The sequence below is a fragment of the Mauremys mutica genome, chromosome 8 (genome assembly GCF_020497125.1).
Source record: "Mauremys mutica isolate MM-2020 ecotype Southern chromosome 8, ASM2049712v1, whole genome shotgun sequence".
Lineage (NCBI taxonomy): Eukaryota > Metazoa > Chordata > Testudines > Geoemydidae > Mauremys > Mauremys mutica.
Genome location: NC_059079.1, coordinates 38,728,918 through 38,752,791, shown reverse-complemented (window position 1 = coordinate 38,752,791; position 23,874 = coordinate 38,728,918). Strand labels below are relative to the sequence as shown.

General features: G+C 40.4%; 1 protein-coding gene across 9 annotated transcripts in view; it reads right to left on the bottom strand.

Annotated features, from left to right (window-relative positions):
• The window catches only part of LOC123376497 (uncharacterized oxidoreductase ZK1290.5-like), a 90,480-nt gene that overhangs the window by 53,400 nt on the left and 13,206 nt on the right, over nt 1-23,874 (bottom strand). For all 9 annotated transcript variants that reach the window (XM_045028527.1, XM_045028525.1, XM_045028520.1 and 6 more), the window contains exon 2: nt 9,900-10,148. In XM_045028527.1, the coding sequence (XP_044884462.1) occupies nt 9,900-10,148 (249 nt within the window). The remainder of the gene's footprint in view (nt 1-9,899; nt 10,149-23,874) is intronic.

The following is a 23,874-nucleotide window of genomic DNA, read 5'->3' as shown; positions in this document are numbered from 1 at the left end:
GAAAATGTTGGTCACTGCCTTGTACTTTTAGTCCAGTGATACCCAGACAGCAGCTCATGAGCTGCAAGTAGCTCATTAATGTGTCTCCTGTGGCTCTTTGCAGCACATGATATTTAAAAACTGTGTGATTTAATTATTAACCAATCTAAATTATTAACCAATCAGGATGCTTTTACTATGTTATTAACCAATTAAGTTATCAACTTGCATTAATTTAACTTATTTTCTGTAATAATTATATATTCCTCTATCATACTGTTTAAATATGAATAATATAGTAAATGAAAACAATGAATTCACATTACTTTGGCTCTTTTGGGTAATGCTGATCTCTAATTTGGCTCCTGAACCACTGAGTATCACTGTTCTAGTCTAACAGGAAAAGGAAAGAAGTGATTGGCTGAAGAATGTCATAACCACAGACATTCTTATGTGTAAAATAGCTCTCTCTTGTTGCTAGTTGCTATCTAGCCTTGGTGAAGGAATGAGAAATTGTAACTCTTCACAGTGAAAGCATTTTTCAGAATACACCACAACAATCACTTACAATAACTGTTTGTGGAAACAGGACTCCTCTGGCCTATTTTTTTTTAATCTCTTAAAACTTCAGCCAAAGTATTGAGGATAGATGGCACACTGAGTTGGTACATTAGTCTTTCATTTCTAGGCAAGATAACTCAAAGCTTGATTTAAGGGGACAAATAAAAATAAGTTTGATGTTTTCATCCTGCTCTTCATTTATCAGGGGCTAGCTGTGTTAGTCTGTATCCACAAAAACAACAAAGAGTCCAGTGACACCTTAAAGACTAACAGATGTATTTGGGCATAAGCTTTTGTGGGTAAAAACCCACTTCTTCAGATGTGTGTTCATTTGTTAACAACCTGACAAAATTATCAAAATATGTGTCTGCTCCTGATAGGTATATGACTAGAATAACATAGGGTTTTGCATATTAGGGCTATGATGCATTGGCGGATGTATGTAGGGAAAGCTGCATACAAAACCATGAGCCAATACTTCAAATTCCTACTGAGGTGAGTAGTCCAACAGGCTTTCAAATAAGACTGTGCATATGATTAAGGACTATGTGAAAGGATTTGCAGAACTGGGATCTATCCCCCATTCAGGGATAATGCTATTGGTTCTTTGCTCTTTTTATGCATTTACTCATACATTTAGAAAAGGAATTTAAGAACTGTAAATAAAATCTTTAATTTAAACATACAAGACAATTGCCACAACTGAACAGGGACAAGTTATTAGTACAGTTAGGGGCTGACCTCATCTGAAAGAAGGAAATTATGCATCTCTAATTGCTATGTTCTCCAATACAGAATAATCAGGACTGCTTAGCAATGCCAAAAAAACTTATGCAGGGAAAGCTCAATATAACCACTAACTGCAACAGTATTCTTGAAAAAGGCTGAATATCCAGCTATGCACCACAGTCCATAAATGTTCATGAAAATAGCTGCTCTGCAGATTTTCACATACAAAGATGCTTTGTATTCAGCCCGAGAAATTGCAACACCCAGAGAAGAATGACTTTTAAAAGCTTTGAGAACTGTAAGACCTCTGGCCTTGTAGATCTCAGAAATGCAGCACATTTATCCTTCCTTGTGTTAGTGTCTCAAAGACTTCTTCTGATACAAACAGGATTAGCTGTCTTTCAGGAACCTTTTGTTTTAGAAGGGTGATGTTTCCACACTAGTGATGCCTATATCATATCATGATTTTATTTAAATAAAGATATTTCAGAAAGCCATAGGTGAACTTAAAATGAGTTTAGTGTTAGCATGATAAAGCAATACTACTTGCAGATCTTCTCAGTCTGCAAATTCTTGGTGAAATTTAGTTCAATTCAGAGATGAACAAGGCCATATTCATCAATTAAAACCTCTGCACTTTAGTGAATTTCAGCCTCTATGATTAAGTAAATGCAATCACAGCAAGCTTATTTTAAAAAGCAAAATATCAAAAGGTACTCAGATGTTGAGGAAAAAAGTCTATAAAAGGCTGTACCATACTGCAATGTTTGAAATATACTTTAAAAGGCAGATTGTGTCTACTTACATGATGGTGTACAAAGGGTGGTGAAGCATAGAAGTAGTCTTCTGCACTCTCCTTCTCCTTGTACAGCAACCAGCCCTTGAAGCCCTTTCTTCCCTAGGGCAAAATTCATCCCAAAGCAGGGCACTCATACAAAAGCTTATGCTTTATTTAAGGGGCAATTCTGATCCTAAGGAAGTCAATGGCAAAAATCCCATTGACTTCAATTGGGCCTATATCTGGCCACAAGAGATTACCCTGTGCTCTGGGGTGAATATCGCCACCAAGTGCAAGAACCCTTCCAGGCTTGTGCCTTTGACAAAGCTTGATATCTCAAAGGTGTGTATAGCATTCGCTATACCACAGAACAGAACTGAACTGGAGAGGGAGGGAAGTGCATACTGTACCCTTTCAAAGAGCGGTGGTGCTGCCACTCCAGTTTCATTTTTTACAGTTTATTCAGTGATTATATTTCTTTATTAATCATTGAAATGGAGATCTGATTATGATTTATGGCATAATCATTGTGAATGCTGAGCATTTGAAAAGAGATCAAGTCCTGAAATTTCATTTGCTATATGTTTGTTTTAGGGCTGTCAAGCGATTAAAATAATTAATCTTGATTAATCGTGAGTTTAAAAACATTAATCTCAATTAAATGTTCTGTTAAACAATAATAGAATACCATTTATTTCAATATTTTTGGATGTTTTCTACATTTTCAAATATATTGATTTAAATTACAAACAGAATACAAAGTGTACAGTGCTCACTTTATGTTTGATTACAAATATTTGCACTGTAAAAAACAAAAGAAACCGTATTTTTCAATTCACCTAATACAAGTACTGTAGTGCAGTCTCTTTAACAAGAAAGTTGAACTTACAAATGTAGAATTATGTACAAAAAACTAACTGCACTCAAAAATAAAACAATGTAAAACTTTAAAGCCTACAAGTCCACTCAGTCCTACTTCAGCCAATTGCTGAGACAAACAAGTATGGTTACATTTGCAGGAGATAATGCTGCCCAATTCTTGTTTACAATGTCACCTGAAAGTGAGAACAGGCGTTTGCATGGCACTGTTGTAACCAGCTTTGCAAGATATTTATGTGCCAGATGCACTAAGGATTCATATGTGCCTTCATGCTTCAACCACCATTCCAGAGGACATGCGTCCAAGCTGATGATGAGTTCTGCTCGATAATGATCCAAAGCAGAGTGGACAGACGCATGCTCATTTTCATCATCTGAGTCAGATGCTACCAGCAGAAGGTTGATTTTCTTTTTTGGTGGTTTGGGTTCTGTAGTTTCTGCATCAGAGTGTTTCTCTTTTAAGACTTCTGAAAGCATGCTCCACACCTTGTCCCTCTCAGATTTTGGAAGGCACTTCAGATTCTTCAACCTTGGGTGGAGTGCTGTAGCTGTCTTTTGAAATCTCACATTGGTACCTTCTTTGCGTTTTGCAAATCTGCTGTGAAAGTGTTCTTAAACCAACAGGTGCTGAGTCATCATTTGAGACTGCTAACACATGAAATATATGGCAGAATGTGGGTAAAACAGAACAGGAGACAAGAAGTTCACTCACAAATTTAATTAACATATTTTTTTTTAACAAGCATCATCAGCATGGAAGCATGTCCTCTGGAATGGTGGCCGAAGCATGAAGGGACATTGGAATGTTTAGCATATCTGGCATGTAAACTCCTTGCAATGCCGGCTACAAAAGTGCCCTGTTCTCACTTTCAGGTGACATTGTAAATAAGAAGCAGGCAACATTATCTCCTGTAAATGTAAACAAACTTGTTTGTCTGAGAGATTGGCTGAACAAGAAGTAGGACTGAGTGGACTTTAGGCTCCAAAGTTTTACATTGTTTTGTTTTCGATTTCAGTTATGTAACAAAAAAATCTACGTTTGTAAGTTACACTTTCATGATAAAGAGATTGAACGACAGTACCTGTATGAGGTGAATTGAAAAATACTATTTCTTTTATCATTTTTACAGTGCAAATATTTGTAATCAAATATTATACAAATTGAGCACTGTACACTTTGCATTCTGTGTTGTAATAGAAATCAATATATTTGAAAATGTAGAAAAACATCCAAAATATTTAATAAATTTCAGTGGATATTCTATTGTTTAATAGAGCGATTAATCATGGTTAATTTTTTTAATTAATCACATGAATTAGCTGCGATTGACAGCCCTAGTATGTATATGTGTGTGTGTGTATACACACACACACACACACACACAACCAAGTATATATACACATAATACACACACTTTGATTTGCCCAAATGTTCTTCTCCTTTGAGGATTACATGAACACAAAAGGTATTAATTTAACAAATTTCTGTTAGGAAATTAGTATTAAATAATACAACAAAATACCCTTGGTCCACTAGACTGGCACGTTTTAAGAAGAGCTCCCATGACCAAAATGTTTTGTAAATTGTGAGTGGCCATTTTACTAGTTAGCTGTAAATTAGGTAATAGTATAAATAGCAATGTTAAAACACAGTGTTAAAAAAGCAGGCGACAACATCATTTCTAATATTCTTGAATAAAGCAACAGCATTGAAGACTGAATTCTACTTCCCGGCTACTAGCGCGAATGGAATCACTAGCTAATTCGTTTTCAAAAATGCTTGATTAGAAAATCCAAATTAATGTATTAATGTATGTCACTTAAATGCAGAATTACGTAATAGTTGTTATGGTTCCTAGCTGTATGTAAAAGAAATAACTTTTTGCATCAAGGAAGAAATCAAAGTCATTAACAACCATTTAACTACTGTTAAACACAAGATGCTTTGGCTATGAAATTTGTTTCAAGCACCCTTTAAAGGCAATCAAACTGGAATAATGCAGTAGTAAATATGGCCCTTAGGCTGGAATATCAAAATATGACACTGTAGGTAACCCTAATAAAAGTCAGTGTATGGAGTATTTTTAGATTGTGATATTTAAGACACTTGGCGGGTCATTATTTTCTTAGTTGTAGTCACATCCAGAGACAACAAAGCCCAGAAAAGCTTATCTTCATTCAAAATGCAAAGCTACTTTTCCACAGTTAAAAGTCAGTAGCATGCTTGTTAGTGGAACTAAAGTTTGTGATTCCACTCAAATTCTCAACCCAATAAAATGCATACAGCTAACAAGAATCTGAGGTTCAACACAGACATGAGGAAAACAAAATGGTTTATGAATTCAGTAACCCACAAAGCATTCTCAACAAGAAATTATTTGGGGGGCTGTGTCCAAATCCAAAGGAATGTATTCTTGTATTGCCAAACCTATAAGATTTGCTGCTATTCCATACTGGTTTATCATGGATGCCAGACACTAATCTTAAATGGAAAGAGCAAGGACCACATTTAGAAAATGCAAGTAATGGAATATTTGTTTTAACCACTGCCCATAAATGATACACATTTCCAGCTTCTCATGGATATATAATCCACTAATTGAAAAAAAAAAAAAAAAAAACCATGAACACAGCTCTCCTAATACCATTTGTCCAAAAGTGCTCATTGGAAAGGCTCTGTAACAAAATTCTGCTTGGAGCACTTTGCCTTAAAGCAGTGACTGGTTTATATTAGCAACACACATGTATGAGAATTCTTTAGACTATTTCATATAACTTCCTAACAGTTACTACTATTTTAGACTGTGATCCTATAATTTGTTCTGCATGGGCAGATCCATCAGTTCTCACCAAGCCTCGCTGAAGTCAATGGGGCTTTGCATGGAATCAGGAGTTCCATGTGGTTAAAGTTTCTGGGGTTTTGGTGTCTCTTCAATTTTCAGTCATATTAAATAGTCAGATTTGCTCTATAATATAAAAATATAAATTGTAAAAACAAAGGCATTGTTTAAGTATCTTCCATTTTATTGCATCATCCATGTAGCTTTCATAGAACTATTAGAAGAAAAGAATTCTTGTTAATATATTATAATACAATCAGGAAAATTTCATTTAGTATTTTACCCTGCTCCTTAGTCCATATACCCTTCTCTCACAGAAGAATTGCTGGTTTCAGCAATTGTATCAGAGATGCTCATAATAAAAACAATTTGCTTTCCAAATAAGCTTGGACACACATTGCCTTACCATCACCAGAACTTTTCTCATCATATATTTTCATACCCTGCCTGTTCATAAGAATGAAGAAGACTGGTCTGTGGAAGGCTGACATAAAATAAGGTGCATGCTCTATGAAAATAGAGATGGTATATCTAATTTTAGGTCTACCAGCCTTTAACTGGACCCCCTTATGTAGGTCTCTGCATTGTGGTTACATTCATAAGATTTGTGAGAAGTTTCAAGTTCTGGGGGTGGGGATGTATTCTCAGAAGATTTCATACTTTTGCACTGTCAAAACACTTGTAATTTTATGCCAAAAGATGCCGTTGATAGTATTTTTTGCCTCCAAGTCCATCAAAGCACCCTAGAAACAGAAGTAAATTGGAATAATGGGAATTCAGTCCAAATTTATTCCAGCTAATAAATATGAAAAATTCAGATTTGCCATGAAAAAAAACAGTAGCTCATAATTTTAGTTGAGTCTCTCCACCCTCAAAAGTCATGTTATGCATTTTGTCAAACATGTTAAGTGCTTTAATTTAAAAATTTATTAAAGGTATAATAAACCACTCAAATAAGAAAAAAACCATAATACACTTGGATTATTGATACAATTCTCATAAAAAAAGTTAACAGGTCTTGTTTTCCTAAGGAATGTTACACATTCTCACATTACATACTGTTACAGAATTATCGTAATTTCTAAATGCATTTTATTAAAAAAAGAACCTTCTGCAGAAGCATTATTTGTTGGTAAGACAGAGAGAGACTGTGCAGCATCTGTTTTTACTAGGTTAGTGTTTAGAAGGCTAGCTTCACAACCATAAGGACTATAATCATACGACCTGATTTTCAACTCCTATTGACTCTAATAGCATTTGTGAATGTTCAACTCCTCTAAAAGTCAGGCCTCTTTTAAAATGAAAGTTAACTTTGCATTTTGAATGAAGATAAGCTTTTCTGGGCTTTGTTGTCTCTGGATGTGACTACAACTAAGGAGTAGCTATGAATTTTTTAATTTAAACTGCAAAAACCTGTGAATCTGTTAACAACCACAACAGAGTGACAAATGACCAGCCTGAGTTATGACTATGTAATCACAGCAAATTGAAGAGAGAGAACTTTTATCAGCTAGATCGGGGTAGGCAACCTATGGCATGCGTGCCGAAGGCGGCACATGAGCTGATTTTCAGTGGCACTCACATAGGCACTCACCTGGCCACCGGTCCTGGGGGCTCTCCGTTTTAATTTAATTTTAAATGAAGCTTCTTAAACATTTTAAAAACCGTATTTACTTTACTTTACAACAATAGTTTATATATTATAGACTTATAGAAAGAGACCTTCTAAAAATGTTTAAATGTATTACTGGCACGCAAAACCTTAAATGAGAAGGAATAAATGAAGACTCGGCACATCACTTGTGAAAGGTTGCTGACCCCTGAGCTAGATTCTGCCTGGCTTTTAGGTGGGTACACAACACACTTAAGGGATGGGCCAAACTGCAGTCTCTATTCTTTCCAGTTACTCTCCTGAGGGTACACTGCACCCCAAAGGAGGCAGGAAGAGGTGGAACTATGGCTGGAGCTATGGCTAGTCAGTTGTCAGCAGAGATGGCTCACCATGTAAAGAGAGTGTGCTTGACCCCTTAAAGTAGTGCAGCAGTTTGTGTGCTCCTGTTCACAGTGTGGGACTCTGGGAGACAGATGCATGTGCAGCACAAGGGAGGTGTGGCTTTCTCCTGCCCTCAAAGGAAGGCTGTAGCTAAATGTTGCAATCTTAAAAATAAAAGACCTGATCCTTACCTCATTTACACAAGTGCAAATTAATATCTCACGAGATGTCAATGAAATTACACTAGTATAAACGTGATGTTAACAAGAGGAGACTCAGCCATGAGGTTCCCAAATTAGAAGATTTGAACATAGCTTGTGTTTGTTAGGTATCTCACTCGCTCTCTTTCTCTCATGCCATTCCAGGGGCTAGATGGTAACAGCAACTAAAATACTTCTGCCACTTGAAAATAAGTTTTTTAATGCAACTATTCCTGGAAAAAAAATAATGTATCTGCTGATTATTTGTACGAGTTCTCAGTCTTATCAATTTAGTACCCAAAAAGGATACAAAAGTTTGCAGTATTCAAATAAATTATCCAAAAATGATTTTCTGGAGTTGGATCAAGTTTTCTCTCATCAGCATTCAGCACCAGTGCCACAGCAAGCAGATTAACAAGAGAGGAAATACAAAACATGAGGAGCAGATGAACTAAAGGGAGAACAGTGATGGAGAAAATATGTTCCTTCTTAATTTAGATAGAAAGGACAAAGTCATGGACTGCAGTTCCTTATTTATGAGAGCATCCTTCCAGTGATCAGTATCTGTACTGCATCGAAGTATGGAAGTCACTTTACAACATTTCACATTAGTCTGTAGGAAACCACTAATAGATTCATTTGTACAATTAACAGAACTAGAACACACCATGTGTGCACAGACATATGTCACAATCTTTTATTGCATACACTATGGTAAATTGATAAAATTGATAATATGATAAATTATTTGGATTCTCGTTTTGTTCACCTTACAACGCACTCAGGGGCAAAACCCTAAGCCCAGCACTAGGTAAGATATTCCACAAAACCTTTGTGTGTATTTTTTTTTTTTTTTTTTTTTTTTTACAAAAGCTGTTTGTTTCTGCCTTACACTTTATTTACTGGTAATGGTGGTGGTGCAGGAAGCGGAAGAGGAGCAAAGGGAAGGTTTTCAGTGCCACCACTGATAAGTTTGACCGTTACATTTATTTTCCTTGGCAGTCAACACTGACATTTTGGTCTAAGCTTCTACAATAAGATAATCTTAGATTGTTATTTTTCATTTCCTCTCCCCTTTCAGCTAGGAAAGAGAAAGTGCCCCCCACTCCCCCAAAAAGCTTTTAAAATACTCTCCATTTTTATTTCTACAACATCCCCCTATTGCTATCAAAAGATAATGGGCAACTAACTAGTGTCACCACTACAGCTTCTTCTTGCCTAAGATGATATCCTATGTTCTATGACACGAGCTCCGGTGGCAGCCATGTCAGTTTCCCTGATTATGATATACTATACTGTAGGTACATCACTAGGATAGAATTTTCAAAAGTGCCTAAATCTCATTGATTTTCAATGGGACTTAGATGTCTACATCACTTGAGCTCTTTTGAAAATTGTACTCAAAGTCTATGGCATCAGATAGCAAGCAAGCTAGTCAAAACTTGTAAAACATTCATAATTTTAGAGAAAGTTTAAAGGGTGACATTTTCAAAGGTGACCCCATATTTTCAGATTGGACATTTCAGAAATTATAATACACCATGCAAGCAACCAGGACATGTGGCAGGACTTGTGGCAAAAGTGAACTTATTTTAAAGTTTACACAGCAATCTTTGTTTCCTTAACCAACACATCTGAACTGTTGTATAGATGATCCCCAACTCAATTTAACTATTAAATGCAATTTTACAAAATTAATTCTAGTTGATTAAAAAAAGATCTTGCAACAGCTACAATTCTAGGGCCATATTCTGTGCCCTCAGTTACATACATGCAACCCTCATGAAGATCAGTTGGGACAAGAGGTTTGCAGACATATAACTAAGGGAAGAATTTGGCACCCATGGTCTATCTCTGTTATGAAGTCCATCCTAGAATTTATCTTCCCCAACAGTCACATGGGAGGCACAGTAAATTAACAACATAAAAATGTTTCATACCGAGGTACTGAACACCAAGTCTTTTGCATGAATCCAGGCAGGCTTGTTTTGTGTTTTCATAGCCATAGTCACTATGCCAGAGTTTGGTAGTTATCCAGAGGTCCTCTCGCTTCACATCACTTTCTTTGATAGCATTCTGAAGAAGTAATTCACAGCCGTATCTTTTTGCTGTATCAATATGACGAATGCCACATTTTTGTAGTGCATACACCACAGCATCATGGGAATATCCACCTTGATGGGATGTACCTAAGCAAAAGTTAATAGGCGTGAATTATTATTACTTAATGATAAACAGAATTTTGCCAGATTTATCAGCTTGCAATTTTTGCTGTTGTGACAATTAACGTATTGAGTCCTCAAAAAATTATACAAAAGAAATGGGAATTGAACGAGAGCATTTACCAAAAAAATACAGATCCTAGGAGAACACAGGGTCTAATTCTGATCTCATCTACATTGGTGTAAATCAGGAGCAACTACGCTGAAATCACTGGCATTTCGGCAGTATACAACTGTAAAAAAGAGGGATCAGAATCGGGCCTATAGGATTTCATGACCTATGAGCATACACTACTATAATTAGTTACTTCTGAAACCAGTATCCTTAGAGAAGGACAGAGAAAAGTAATATTCTGTATGGCAAATAAATATAAACCACATTCATTCTCCATGCTGGGTGTAATATACATATTTATATAGTGGAAATATTAATTAAATATAAAAGCATCAGTATGTCACTTCTTAAAAAGAATGAGTTAGATTCAGCAATTTGCTGTGCAAGAGACAAATCCTGAGGTCTTTACTCCATGAAATTCCACGGAGCCCCATGTCAATATTACACTACAGTACTCCTTTACAATACTGCATAAAGGGCCATATTAATCTCCAGTGTAAACAGTGTAATTCCCATATAAATTTCCCAAATTCATTGAACTGAAACAGTAGTGTAAGTTACAGATGGGATAGCACAGCGGTTCTCAACTGGTAGTCTGTGGCCCCCTGGGGATCCACGAGGCCTTTTAGGGGGGCCATGGAGCTCCACGGCTGAAACCCAGTGCTCTGAGCCCCAGTGCTGAAGCCAGGAGCAGCACAGGGCTGAGGCTGGCGGCCCCTCACCCCAGCCAGGAGCGGCATGGGGCTGAAGCCAAGGCCTCTCACCCCCAGCCCCTAAAGCCGGGAGCGACATGGGGCTGAAATCGACAAACCTCCCCCCACCCAAGCCAGGAGCTTGGGGGCTGAAGCTGGGAGCCCTAGCGCCGCTGCCACCCCCATACCCCACTGAAGCTGGGAGCTGCACTAGGAGCCCCCCCACACCCATACAGAGCCCTAGCTACCCCCTGCCTGCACACTGAGCTACCCCTGTGCCTTCACACACCCCTACCTACCCCCGCCTGCACCCCGAGCTACCTCCCTGCCCGCACACAGCCCCTAGCTAACCCCTCCCTGCACCCTGAGCAGTTTTCAATTTTTTTGAACTGAGTCCCCCTTGGAGTTATATATTTTGGTTGCATTCCCCCACAGTCCAGACAAGCTGGGTGGCCTCTTGAGGAAGTCAGGCGGTGGAGGTGTTGCTTCCTCCCTGGACTCTGCAGTGTGGAGCTGGCTCAAGTCCTGCCAGCCTTTGCCCCCACCCCCACCCCATTAGAAGTAAAACTATTCCTATGCCCAAGGGTACCCCGTGGCCTGTTCCCTGCACTCCCTGCCCCCCCCCATTCCCCTGCCAGGCCCCGGCGTTTTTACAGCATGTTGAGTGGGGCCTCAGCAACAAAAAGGTTGAGAACCCCTGGGATAGAAAATGGCCAGAAATGGGGTTTAAATGATAAAACAGTGTAATTTGCACTGCCTAGGCATTCACTGGATGTACTAAACAAATGTATTTTAATGTCAAGGGGATGGAAGGATGAGAATACTTAGCAGGAAAAGCCATTAGCAGAAGGTCTATTAGATAAAGAGTGTTTGTGAGTGTGAAGAGGGGGCTGTTTTATCTTCTATCTTCCTATTAGTTGATTTTCCTGCTAAGAGCCACCCACCCCTTCACAGTCTTTTCCCAACAGCAATATTTTCCACAGTCTCTGTTTGGGGACATGCTCAGTTAACTCATAAAAGTGAGTTTCTAAGACTATGACTGCTATCAAAGGCCCTAGTCCTGTAACTGACAGTGGGCAGCCAGACTGCTTTTCACTGGGGCTCTCCATGGGCACAGCAGTCTGCCTGCACAATACAAATTGCAGTATCAGGCCCTACATGATAACCCAGGGCTGCCCAGAGGATTCAGGGGGCCTGGGGCAGGGCCAAGTCTTCGGCGGCAATTCAGCGAATTGGAGGGAAGGACCTGCCGCCGAATGCAGCCAGAGAATGAAGCGGTGGCGGTACAGCAGTCTAAGTGCCACCAATAGCAGCTTTTTTTTTTCTGCCGCTTGCGGCGCTTGCACTCATTGAGCGGCGCTCCAAGGCTTCAGCAGCACTTCAGCGGCGGGTCCTTCACTCGCTCCGAGTCTCCTGCTGCACTGAGGGACCCACTGCCAAAGACCCGGAGTGAGTGAAGGGCCTGCCATCGAAGTGCCGCCGAAAACCCAGAGCAGCTTGCGGGGCCCCTGCAGGACCTGGGGCAAACTGCCCCACTTGCCCCCTCCCTGGGCAGCCCTGTGATAACCAAGTCATTGTTGAACCTAAAAGGGATAAAGGACTCCAGGTTGCAGAAGAATATTATTCAAGTGACGTATCCCCTGCTGGTTTTCTCCACCCTCCAAACCTGATAAGTATACTGTATATATCAGGCGTGGGCAAACTACGGCCCGCCAGCCATTTTACGCCAGCCCTTGAGCTCCCGCTGGGGAGCAGAGTCTGGGGCTTGCCCCGCTTCAGCGCTCCAGCCAGAGAGCAGGGTCGGGGGCCTGCAGCATGGCCCCCCTCCAGTGCTCCAATGGGAGCTGCAGGGGCAGTGCCTGCGGATGGGGCAGCGTGCAAAGCCGCCTGGCTGTGCCTCCACGTAGGAGCTGGAGAAGGGGCAGGCCGCTGCTTCCGGGGGCTGCTTGAGGTAAGCGCTGCCTGGAGCCTGTACCCCTAAGCCTCTCCCCTGCCCCAGCCCTGATCCCCTTCCTGCCCTACGAACCCCTCGATCCCAGCCTGGAGCACCCTCCTGCACCCCAAACCCCTCGTCCCCAGCCCCACCCCAGAGCCCATACCTCCAGCCAGAGCCCTCACACCCCCCTGTACTCCATCCCTCCTGCCCCAAGCCTCCTCCCACACCCTGAACTCATTTTTGGCCCCACCTCCAACCAGAGCCCTCACCCCCTCCTGCACCTCAACCCCAATTTTCTGAGTATTCATGGCCCACCATACCATTTCCATACCCAAATGTGGCCCTCAGGCCAAAAAGTTTGCCCTCCCCTGTTGTATAGTCACTAGGGTTATCACAAGGGAGAATTAAGGGAAATATATAAAATAATAGTGTTTTTTCTACCCTCACCTTAGTATCCACTATTCCTGGATAAGGGGAAAAGTGGGAGTCACTGCCTACCCTGGTCCATGGGACTCTGCCTCTTGGAACTTTCTAAACCCCAGTGGTTGTCAATCCATGGCCCATGGGCTGCTTGCAGCTCAATCAGCACACAGACGTGGCCCATGGACATCCTCAGGATCATACAGGTAGTATATATATTGCGTGGATGTGGCCCACATAACACATAGAGAACAGCATATGCGGCCCACAATGGTAAATACATTGGGAATCACTGTTTTAAATAATCGGTGTTGGAATGAGGAGAGTTTAGGGAATTCTTATGTTGCATGAATAAAGCAAGCTAGATTCTCCTAAAATTCTTGTAACAGTATGTTCAATCACTATCTCAGAATGAAGGTCATGATACTGTAGCTGCCTAATCTCTCCCATTACGTCATGCCAATTTTAAACAAAACAGCTTTAACCTGATAGGTGTACTAACTCTAAGTTGATGTAACAACACTGACTTCAGTGGAGGGACTCCTGATTTTAACCAGTGCAAGTAAAATCAGAATCAGGCCTAATGAATGGATAATACTGTACTATTGCACAGCAAATCTTTTATTTCTTCAAATATGAAATAAAGTTTAATATTTTAAAAGTGAAAAAAAACATTGGGGGGGGGTATAACACTGGCAGTAAATATGAATAATATGAGAGTTGGTTCACAGAAGATCCAGAAATGAATATGCATATATTTGTTTCACATTAAAATTCACAAAGCTAAAAGAAATTATGTTCATATACTAGATGCTGCAAAAACTTCATATTAACTGTTTAGAAATTTAAAATGATATCCGTTACCACACTTTAACAATTTAAAAAGAATATCCTTATATAATTACACCATGAGATGTTAAAGGAATGTAAAATTATATAACTACCACAGAAAAGTTACTACACTTTTACATAATGATCTTTTCACTTTTAATAAGCTACTCTTGACACCAAAAAAATTAGGTTGTAACTATTGTGTCTGTTTGTAGTTGAATAGACATTTCCAAGTACGGAATGAATGAAGTTCATTCAGAGGTCTTGCAAATGGGCTCAGACCCTTTTCATGCATAATGCATTCGAGTAAGAATATTTAGGACACACAAACTTTTACTTTTTTAACCCTTTTATGATGGGGAATTGTGGAGGTTTCAGTTTGTTATTGTTTCTCTTCTAATGATTGAGTGTGTAATATGTTGAGAGGAAATTAACAGACAAAGGGGAGGAATTCTCTGAATATCTGTAAATTAAAATTAGCCATATCATATAGCTACAGAAAATGTAAAAAGTCTCTACTATGAACAACTGAAATCATGAAAACCAGGAATTAAAAAACTAATAATGCTACTCAGACTAGTTGCAGGCCTCTCACATTGTTCATACTGTTGCAGTACCACATGTGCTGTAATTCAGCAGGGCACAATGATGAGTTAAGGACAGAGGTATAACCTTAACTCTGAACTTATTTATTTTTTCTTTATTTTTGGTTGGTTGGGGGTTTTTTAAATGTTTATTGTTAAGCCAGACTTTTGCCATTATTTGAATGTACTATCCAGGTCTGGTGTTGTTTAACATCTTTATTTACTACCTGGGTGTAGGAATAGAGAGCATACTGATCAAGTTTGCAGATGACACAAAGCTAGCAGGGGGGTTACCAATACTTTGGAGGATAGAGCTAAAATTCAGAAGGATCTTGATAAATTTGAGAACTGGGCTAAACAATTAAATGAAAGTCAAAGGTAAGATACTACACTTAGGGAAGAAAAAACAAACGCACAAATATAGAGTGGGGAGAAAGTGGCTTGGCAGCTGAGAAGGATCTTGGAGTTGTGGTGGATCACAACCTCAACATGAGCCAGCAATGCAACGCTGTTGCAAAAAATGCAAATACAATTTTAGGTTGCATTAGCAGAGGCATAGCATGCAAGTCACAGGAGGTGAAAGTACCGCTCTAGTTGGTGCTGGTTAGGCCCAGGGGAGGCTCTATGTTTTTTGCCGCCCCAAGCACAGGAGTCAGGCAGCCTTTGGTGGCATTTCTGCAGGAGGTCCGTCGGTCATGCAGATTCGGCGGCAGTTCAGCGGGTGATCTGCCGGTCCCGCTCCTTCAGCATACCCACCACCGAATTACCGCCGAAACCGCGGGACTGGCAGACCTCCTGCAGAAACGCCGCCGAAGGCTGCCTGACGCCCTCATGGCGACCGGCATGCCGCCCCCTGCGGCTTGCCGCCACAGACACGTGCTTGCTGCACTGGCGCCTGGAGCCGCACCCCGGTTAGGCCTCAGCTGGAGTACTGTGTCCAATTTTGGTCACCAGTGTATAGAAAGGATGTGGAGAAACTGGAAAGGATCCAAAGGCAAGTGACAAAGATAATCAAAGGGATGGAATGCAAGCCATATGAGCAAAGGCTGAAGGAACTGGGTATGCTTTAATTTGGAAAAGAGGAGATTAAGGGGGGATATGATAGCAGTCTTCAGATACTTGAAAGGCTGCTATAAAAAAGATGGAGGAAAGTTGTTCTCTCTTGCCACAGAGGGCAGGACAAGAGGCAATGGGTTCAAACTACAGCATAGCAGCTTTAGATTAAATCTCAGGAAAAACTTCCAAACTGTAAAAACAGTAGGACAATGGAACAGACTCCTCAGGAGGTTGTGGAAGCTTCTTCGCTGGAGGTTTTCAAAAGGAGGCTGGATGGTTTAGACACAACAAATCCTGCATCTTGGCAGGGGATTAGACTAGATGACCCTTGGGTCCCTTCTAACCCTACGGTTCTATGATTCTTTAAAGTAATTTCTTTTTGGAGCATTTGGGGCTAACTTTTGTTTCAGATATATAACTAATTTCAGATATACAACTAATGGAGTTGCATGTATGTACTTCAAGGAAAAATGTGGCCCTTTGTTTTTCAAAAGAAAATTAATTGATGCAAAACAAGTTTAAAATAATAATCTGCAAGACTAGACAATCATTCTACCTCTTCTTCACCCAAAAAGCTCTTTGCTGTCAATGCATTTTTTCTTTAGAGTCCTCTGATCAACCCAATATATGAATTAATTACATTTGATTAAGAGACAACACCAGACAAGTTTGCCTCAATTAAAGAAACCACATGCATGGGTTTTCATGCAATTTGATATTAGCAATTCAATCATTAAAGTGTGTTCAGTCGAGCCCTTGCTCTGGCACTCCAGGAACAGTGCCACACAAGAATCCAACTACACCAAAGTTCAGGTGGCCAGAGGAACTGTTTTTATAATGTAGTTGGTAAAGGCTGAAGAGCAATTACGAGAGGGATAACATGCAAAGAGCAAAAAAATAAGTAACCTCCACCCCGTTCCCCTCCAGAGTTTGCTGTCCAAATCTCAGCAGCTCTACCAAGCAGCTCCCTTACCCTTCTCTCTCCTCCTTCACTGGAAGTTGTAGATATTTTGCTAGAGATGCTTTGGGTCAATAGTAATGTAAAGGAGTACCAGGCACTACTTTTTTCCCTTGGAAAACTAGATCCTAAAGCTGTGTGTGCTAGTATGAAAAATGATCCTGTTTCATATTAATTTATAACCTAGTAATATCTAAAATAATAGGGTCTGATTCTTCACTCTTGCTTTACTCTTGTTTTACTATTACTAACTTTATGTACTTGAAGTCAATGGGTCTACGTACATGTGTAAGTCTTTACATGACTCTGAGCATGGGAAAGAAAAGCATATGGAGAGTCCATGAGCATGCTAATTTATCTGAAGTTATCTGATCTGGTATCCGATTAATTACTCAACCAGAGCATTCTTATTACATCAAACTGCATTAAAATTAAACAGTGATATGTCTGTTTTTGCATTACTTTTAACACGGTGTAAAAAAGTGTAAAAAGTGTAACTAAAGATACTATCACAGAGCCAGACAGCCTCATGTTAACTTTCTACACCTACTGCAGTACAAACCACAAACACTCTTATTGCTATATGATGGTTTATGTTTCAATAACAGGGTCACTTACTATGAAAACTGTATTTAGCATCCCATCATAAGTAACTCATTGTGTCTTATCTGCTTTGGAACAGCACAGAGATTTCATATGTACCAGCTGGACTCAGAAAGTTTCATTTTGTTATGAAATTGTCACTCTATATAATTTTCACACAATATTTTTATATTAATCTCATTTTAGGGCTCAATATATGTTCCAAATAAATCTACATTTTGCTCAAGTGAGGAATACATTGACAACTTGCCAGAAATCCAAGAGCAGCAGCTAACATACATACAATGGAGAACTGCAGCTCCTCTCATCTTTAATACAGAAGTGCAATCCAGGGAAATTATAGGACTGTAGTAGAACTAGCAGGGAAATTTCAACAAAAAAATGGAAACAAATTTTTGATCGTTTTCATGTATTCCCCCCTCCCCCAATTTTCAAACCAGCTTTAGTGTACAGTCTCTATATGACACAAACTATGCATTATAAATGAGGGAAGACACTGGATTGTGTTATATGGACAATGCTTTGGCCAACTCTCAGAAGTAAATCAGTTAAAAGAAAAAAAGTGCACAGCCCACATAGATGTTAAGATATCAGAGGCATACTCAGGCATTGCAGAACTACAGTCTTTTGTTTTTTTTTCCTGAGCAGAGAGTTCCCTTTTGTGAGGACAGAGCACTAAGATACCAATGCATTGTTCAACCTGCAATAAAAGTGAGGATATGCTCTCATTGCCAAACCCCATTAATGCGGGTTGCCTCCCTCCCTTTTTCCTCTCAGTATGACTAGTGGAGGTAAAAGGTAGTAAAGGAATAAGGAGAGGAAAGCCAAAGGTTACAACAATAAGATCTTGAAGTTACTTTAAGTTAGGCCTGGACACATCTCAAATGGGCAATTACATCTTTTTTATTGTAATTACTATTATTGCTTACTCACTTGTGGCCATTGTGAAAGATATTAATCTTAAGGAGGGTTCTGAATGAAGAGAATGCAGTGGCTTGGTGGAACCCAATTGGGAGAGTATTCCACATGTAGAGAGCTGTGTGGATAAAGTCATATGGTGACTTGTGGGAGAAATGGACAATTAGGGTATCTATGGCTGGTGTCATTAACAGATTGGAAGGGGTAGTGCAGAAAGGAAGAAGCTTGAGAAGTCAGAAACTAGGTGGGAGGTGAGAATCAGAAGAAGAAGAGACAAGAAGAGGAAAAAGAGAGCAAAGTAGGCAAACAGGACAGAAAATGGCAGAAAATAAAAAAGGAGAGGTGCCGCAAACAGTAGCTTTTATCCATAGAGACAACAGGCACTGCTTCATAGAATCATAGAATCTCAGGGTTGGAAGGGACCTCAGGAGGTCATCTAGTCCAACCCCCTGCTCAAAGCAGGATCAAACCCAACTAAATCATCCCAGCCAGGGCTTTGTCAAGCCTGACCTTAAAAACCTCTAAGGAAGGAGATTCCACTACCTCCCTAGGTAACCCATTCCAGTTCTTCACCACCCTACTAGTGAAAAAGTTTTTCCTAATATCCAGCCTAAACCTCCCCCTCTGCAACTTGAGACCATTACTCCTTGTTCTGTCATCTTCTACCACTGAGAACAGTCTAGATCCATCCTCTTTGGAACCCCCTTTCAGGTAGTTGAAAGCAGCTATCAAATCCCCCCTCATTCTTCTCTTCTGCAGACTAAACAATCCCAGTTCCCTCAGCCTCTCCTCATAAGTCGTGTGCTCCAGCCCCCTAATCATTTTTGTTGCCCTCCGCTGGACTCTCTCCAATTTATCCACATCCTTCTTGTAGTGTGGGGCCCAAAACTGGACACAGTACTCCAAATGAGGCCTCATCAGTGCTGAGTAGAGGGGAATGATCACATCCCTCGATCTGCTGGAAATGCCCCTACTTATACAACCCAAAATGCCATTAGCCTTCTTGGCAACAAGGGCACACTGTTGACTCATATTCAGCTTTTCGTCCACCGTAACCCCTAGGTCCTTTTCTGCAGAACTGCTGCCCAGCCATTCGGTCCCTAGTCTGTAGCAGTGCATGGGATTCTTCCGTCCTAAGTGCAGGACTCTGCACTTGTCCTTGTTGAACCTCATCATATTTCTTTTGGCCCAATCCTCTAATTTGTCTAGGTCCCTCTGTATCCTAGCCCTACCCTCCAGCGTATCAACCACTCCTCCCAGTTTAGTGTCATCTGCAAACTTGCTAAGGGTGCAGTCCACACCATCCTCCAGATCGTTAATGAAGATATTGAATAAAACCGGCCCCAGCACCGACCCTTGGGGCACTCCACTTGATACCGGCTGCCAACTAGACATGGAACCATTGATCACTACCCGTTGAGCCCGACCATCTAGCCAGTTTTCTATCCACCTTACCGTCCATTCATCCAGCCCAGACTTCTTTAACTTGCTGGCAAGAATACTGTGGGAGACTGTATCAAAAGCTTTGCTAAAGTCCAGAAATAGTACATCCACTCCTTTCCCCTCATCCACAGAGCCGGTTATCTCGTCATAGAAGGCAATTAGGTTAGTCAGGCATGACTTGCCCTTGGTGAATCCATGCTGACTGTTCCTGATCACTTTCCCCTCCTTTAAGTGGTTCAGGACTGATTACTTGAGGACCTGTTCCATGATTTTTCCAGGGACTGAGGTGAGACTGACTGGCCTGTAGTTCCCTGGATCTTCCTTCTTCCCTTTTTTAAAGATGGGCACTACATTAGCTTTTTTCCAGTCATCCGGGACCTCCCCCGATCGCCATGATTTTTCAAAGATAATGGCCAATGGCTCTGCAATCTCATCAGCCAACTCCTTTAGCACCCTCGGATGCAGCACATCCGGCCCCATGGACTTGTGCTCGTCCAGCTTTTCTAAATAGCCCCGAACTACTTCTTTCTCCACAGAGAGCTGGTCACCTCCTCCCCATACCATGCTGCAGAGTGCAGCTGTCTGGGAGCTGACCTTGTCTGTGAAGACAGAGGCAAAAAAAGCATTGAGTACACTAGCTTTCTCCACATCCTCTGTCACTAGGTTCCCTCCCTCAATTCAGCAAGGGGCCCACACTTTCCTTGACTTTCTTCCTGTTGCTAACATATCTAAAGAAACCCTTCTTGTTACTCCTAACATCTCCGGCTAGCTGCAACTCCAAGTGTGATTTGGCCTTCCTGATTTCACACCTGCATGCCTGAACAATACTTTTATACTCCTCCCTGGTTATTTGTCCAATCTTCCACTTCTTGTAAGCTGTTCTTTTGTGTTTAAGACGAGCAAGGATTTCACTGTTAAGCCAAGCTGGTCGCCTGCCATATTTACTTTTCTTCCTACACATCGGGATGGTTTGTTCCTGCAACCTCAATAAGGTTTCTTTGAAATACAGCCAGCTTTCCTCGACTCCTTTCCCCGTCATGTTATTCTCCCAGGGGACCTTGCCCATCAGTTCCCTGAGGGAGTCGAAGTCTGCTTTTCTGAAGTCCAGGGTCTCTGTTCTACTGCTTTCCCTTTTTCCTTGTGTCAGGATCCATCTATACCTGTTGAGTGCACAGATGTATTCTAGAATGTTGTCCTCCTCTGGAGCCCAAGTTAAAATAAACTGGTAGACTTGCATATGAGGAGGAATAAAAGGAAGCAACAGAGCTTCTCTACAACTCCACTCAGCCACTGAAAGGCAAAAAAAAAAAAAAAAAGGCAATTCTAGCTGTGCTAATGCAGATCCATCTATACCTGATCCATGCATTTACGCAAACAACATGGAAAATCTACATTGTTCCATTTAAGATAAAGATAAAATCCACTGGGGAGAGGATTTTTGGCATTGAGACTGCATCTTTTTCAAGAATATTTCTGGGAAGGGCAGCTAGAGCTCCCCCACATGCTTTTTCTTCTCAGAAAATTCACTTGTTTTTCCTTCTCTTCCCACACACACATTTAATTTGAAAATCAGCACAGTATCAATGTTTATGTGCAACTCCTCAAGTGGACTTTGCTCTACACCTTATTAAGGGCCTGAGAACCTGCCAAACTCCTGCTGTACTCTTGTTTAAAATAAATATTATTTTCGGTTGGTGGGCATAGATATTCCAAACTTCGCAACATAAAAATCTGCCACTACAGACTGGCTGCTGTTCAGAGTCTTGTCTACACTAGGGGTGAAATCCTGCCCTACTGAAAACAGTGTGGGATTTCACTCAAGGACACCAAGCCTTTGCTCACAATGGTTTTCAGCAATGATTCTCCCTGAAGCAGTAATGAAAATGATTTAATAAAAATGTTTTTCAATACCATTTGCAAGGATAGTTGTGGTCTTGTTGGAAGCCAACCTTTTTTTAATCTAAAACTCTTTAGAGAAAAATATTTCTCTTAGGGAACAATGAAGAAATATGTAAAATGTAACTAGAGAAACCAACATGAACTTTTTTTCACCTTGGGACAACTTAAGGAAGAGAAATTTTACATATCTATATTTTTTTCAGCTCTCTTTGCAGGATTTCATTTACTGTTGAGTGCACAGATGTATTCTAGAATGTTGTCCTCCTCTGGAGCCCAAGTTAAAATAAACTGGTAGACTTGCATATGAGGAGGAATAAAAGGAAGCAACAGAGCTTCTCTACAACTCCACTCAGCCACTGAAAGGCAAAAAAAAAAAAAGGCAATTCTAGCTGTGCTAATGCAGAAGAAGGACCGACCCTTTTCCCACTTTTTGTGTATCCATGCTGGGGGAAGCCAGAATGCTGCTGTTTATGCTTCCTGAGAGCAATGGGGCAAAGGGATGGGTGGAGAGGGGGGCGGAGCCATTGTTGACAGAGGCACTCCAGACCCCAGGGCATGGCTGGGCAGGGTAGGAGGGCTGGTCTGCACTACCACTTAAGATGCAACTTACGTCACTCGGGGGTGTGAAAAAGACATCCACCTGAGCGACGCAAGTTACATCGACTTAAGCGCTGTCCCCACTGGCACTATGTCAGCGGGAGATGGTCTCCCGCCAACATAGTTTCTGCCTCTTGTGGAGGTGGAGTAATTATGCTGGAATATCCTGTTGGAATAGTGCATCTTCACCAGATGTGCTATAATGGCACAGCTGCATCGGTGCAGCTGCGCTAATGTTGCGCTGTAGTGTGGATTTGCCCTCAGATGTTCTTCTACAAGATTCAGTCCTTGCTCTGCATATCAGTTAGCATTTCTCTAATCAGGACTTTTGAAAAGGACACATAAAAGCCACTTCTGAGAGTACTCCCCATAGCAACCATAGAGGCCCTGCATGCCTCAGCATTCTTCAAAAAGAATGCCTCCACTCACTGTCACTGGACGCTACTCAGCAACCACCAACCCACTAACGCAGTTCTGTTTTTAAAAGTCACAGTGTGACCCAGAGCAAGCAAAGACCTTTGCTGCAGGGTGACATGGGCTCTGATATGCTATTTGAAGTATCCAGCTTTCATATACAAATGTTTCTTCCTACTGCTCATAACCTCTTTGTAGAGTTTATCTTTACAGAAGAACAGCTCTGAAATTGGACCTGGACATTTGAAAGGCAGGCTATGAATGTGTAATCCATGTAGAAATTTCATAAGATGAACTGCCGCACACATTTATTTAAATGCCTTTATGGACAGACTGCCAAATCTTGCAGCCTTTTCTTTCACTCAACACTTTCCCACCATCATGAGAACTATTTCTCATTAACAACCAAATTGTTTTCAGATGCTCTGCTATAAGATGTTTCCTTAGAAACCATTTGGTAAAAGACTGTGGCTTTCTTCCATAGAAATCTCAAGCAGTGAAAAGGCAGATTTTCTGGCATAAATCAAATCCAATTTCTAGGGTTCACTAAACCTTTTCTTCTTGAAATAATGTTTTGTGACTAGATCTTAGTAGTTAATAGTGCACGAAGAATTGCTGGTGTGAGCCAGTTTTAAATGATTTTCATTTTATCCCTTTTGTTAACTCAATTGAAATTACTTCCAGTGCTTATTATACCTTGATGGAACTTTAACTTCATAACTGATAAGGATGATATGTGCAGTACACTGGCAAAAAGTATAAATTAACAGTAAGTAAACTGAACACAAATAACATTAATGTTCTTTTTTTCCTCTGATACTAAAATAATAAATAAATCAATAATAAATCAACCTGTATTACTCTGATGAAGATCTTGTAATGCACTTATATACGTTTTTACCAAGTAAATTAAAAAAGATTAACTGTTGAGCAACAATATTAGATTTTGGAATCCTTCTCCTAGCAAATGAGGCTTGTGGCTTTCTTTTTTTTTTTTTTTTTTTTTTTTGGGGGAGTTTCACATAAAGGTATGAGGCAAATGTGATCTATCAAAAGGAGATGATTACCTTTGAGGACAAATGTTCCCAGCAGAAATAAACTTTGTATGAGACTAACCATTTTACAGTATAAGCTATGGACTTAATATTTGCATAAATGTTCAATGTATCATTTATAGTTATGCAGCTATGGGAAAGAAAGCAATATTTTTAAAAATATTAAACAGGT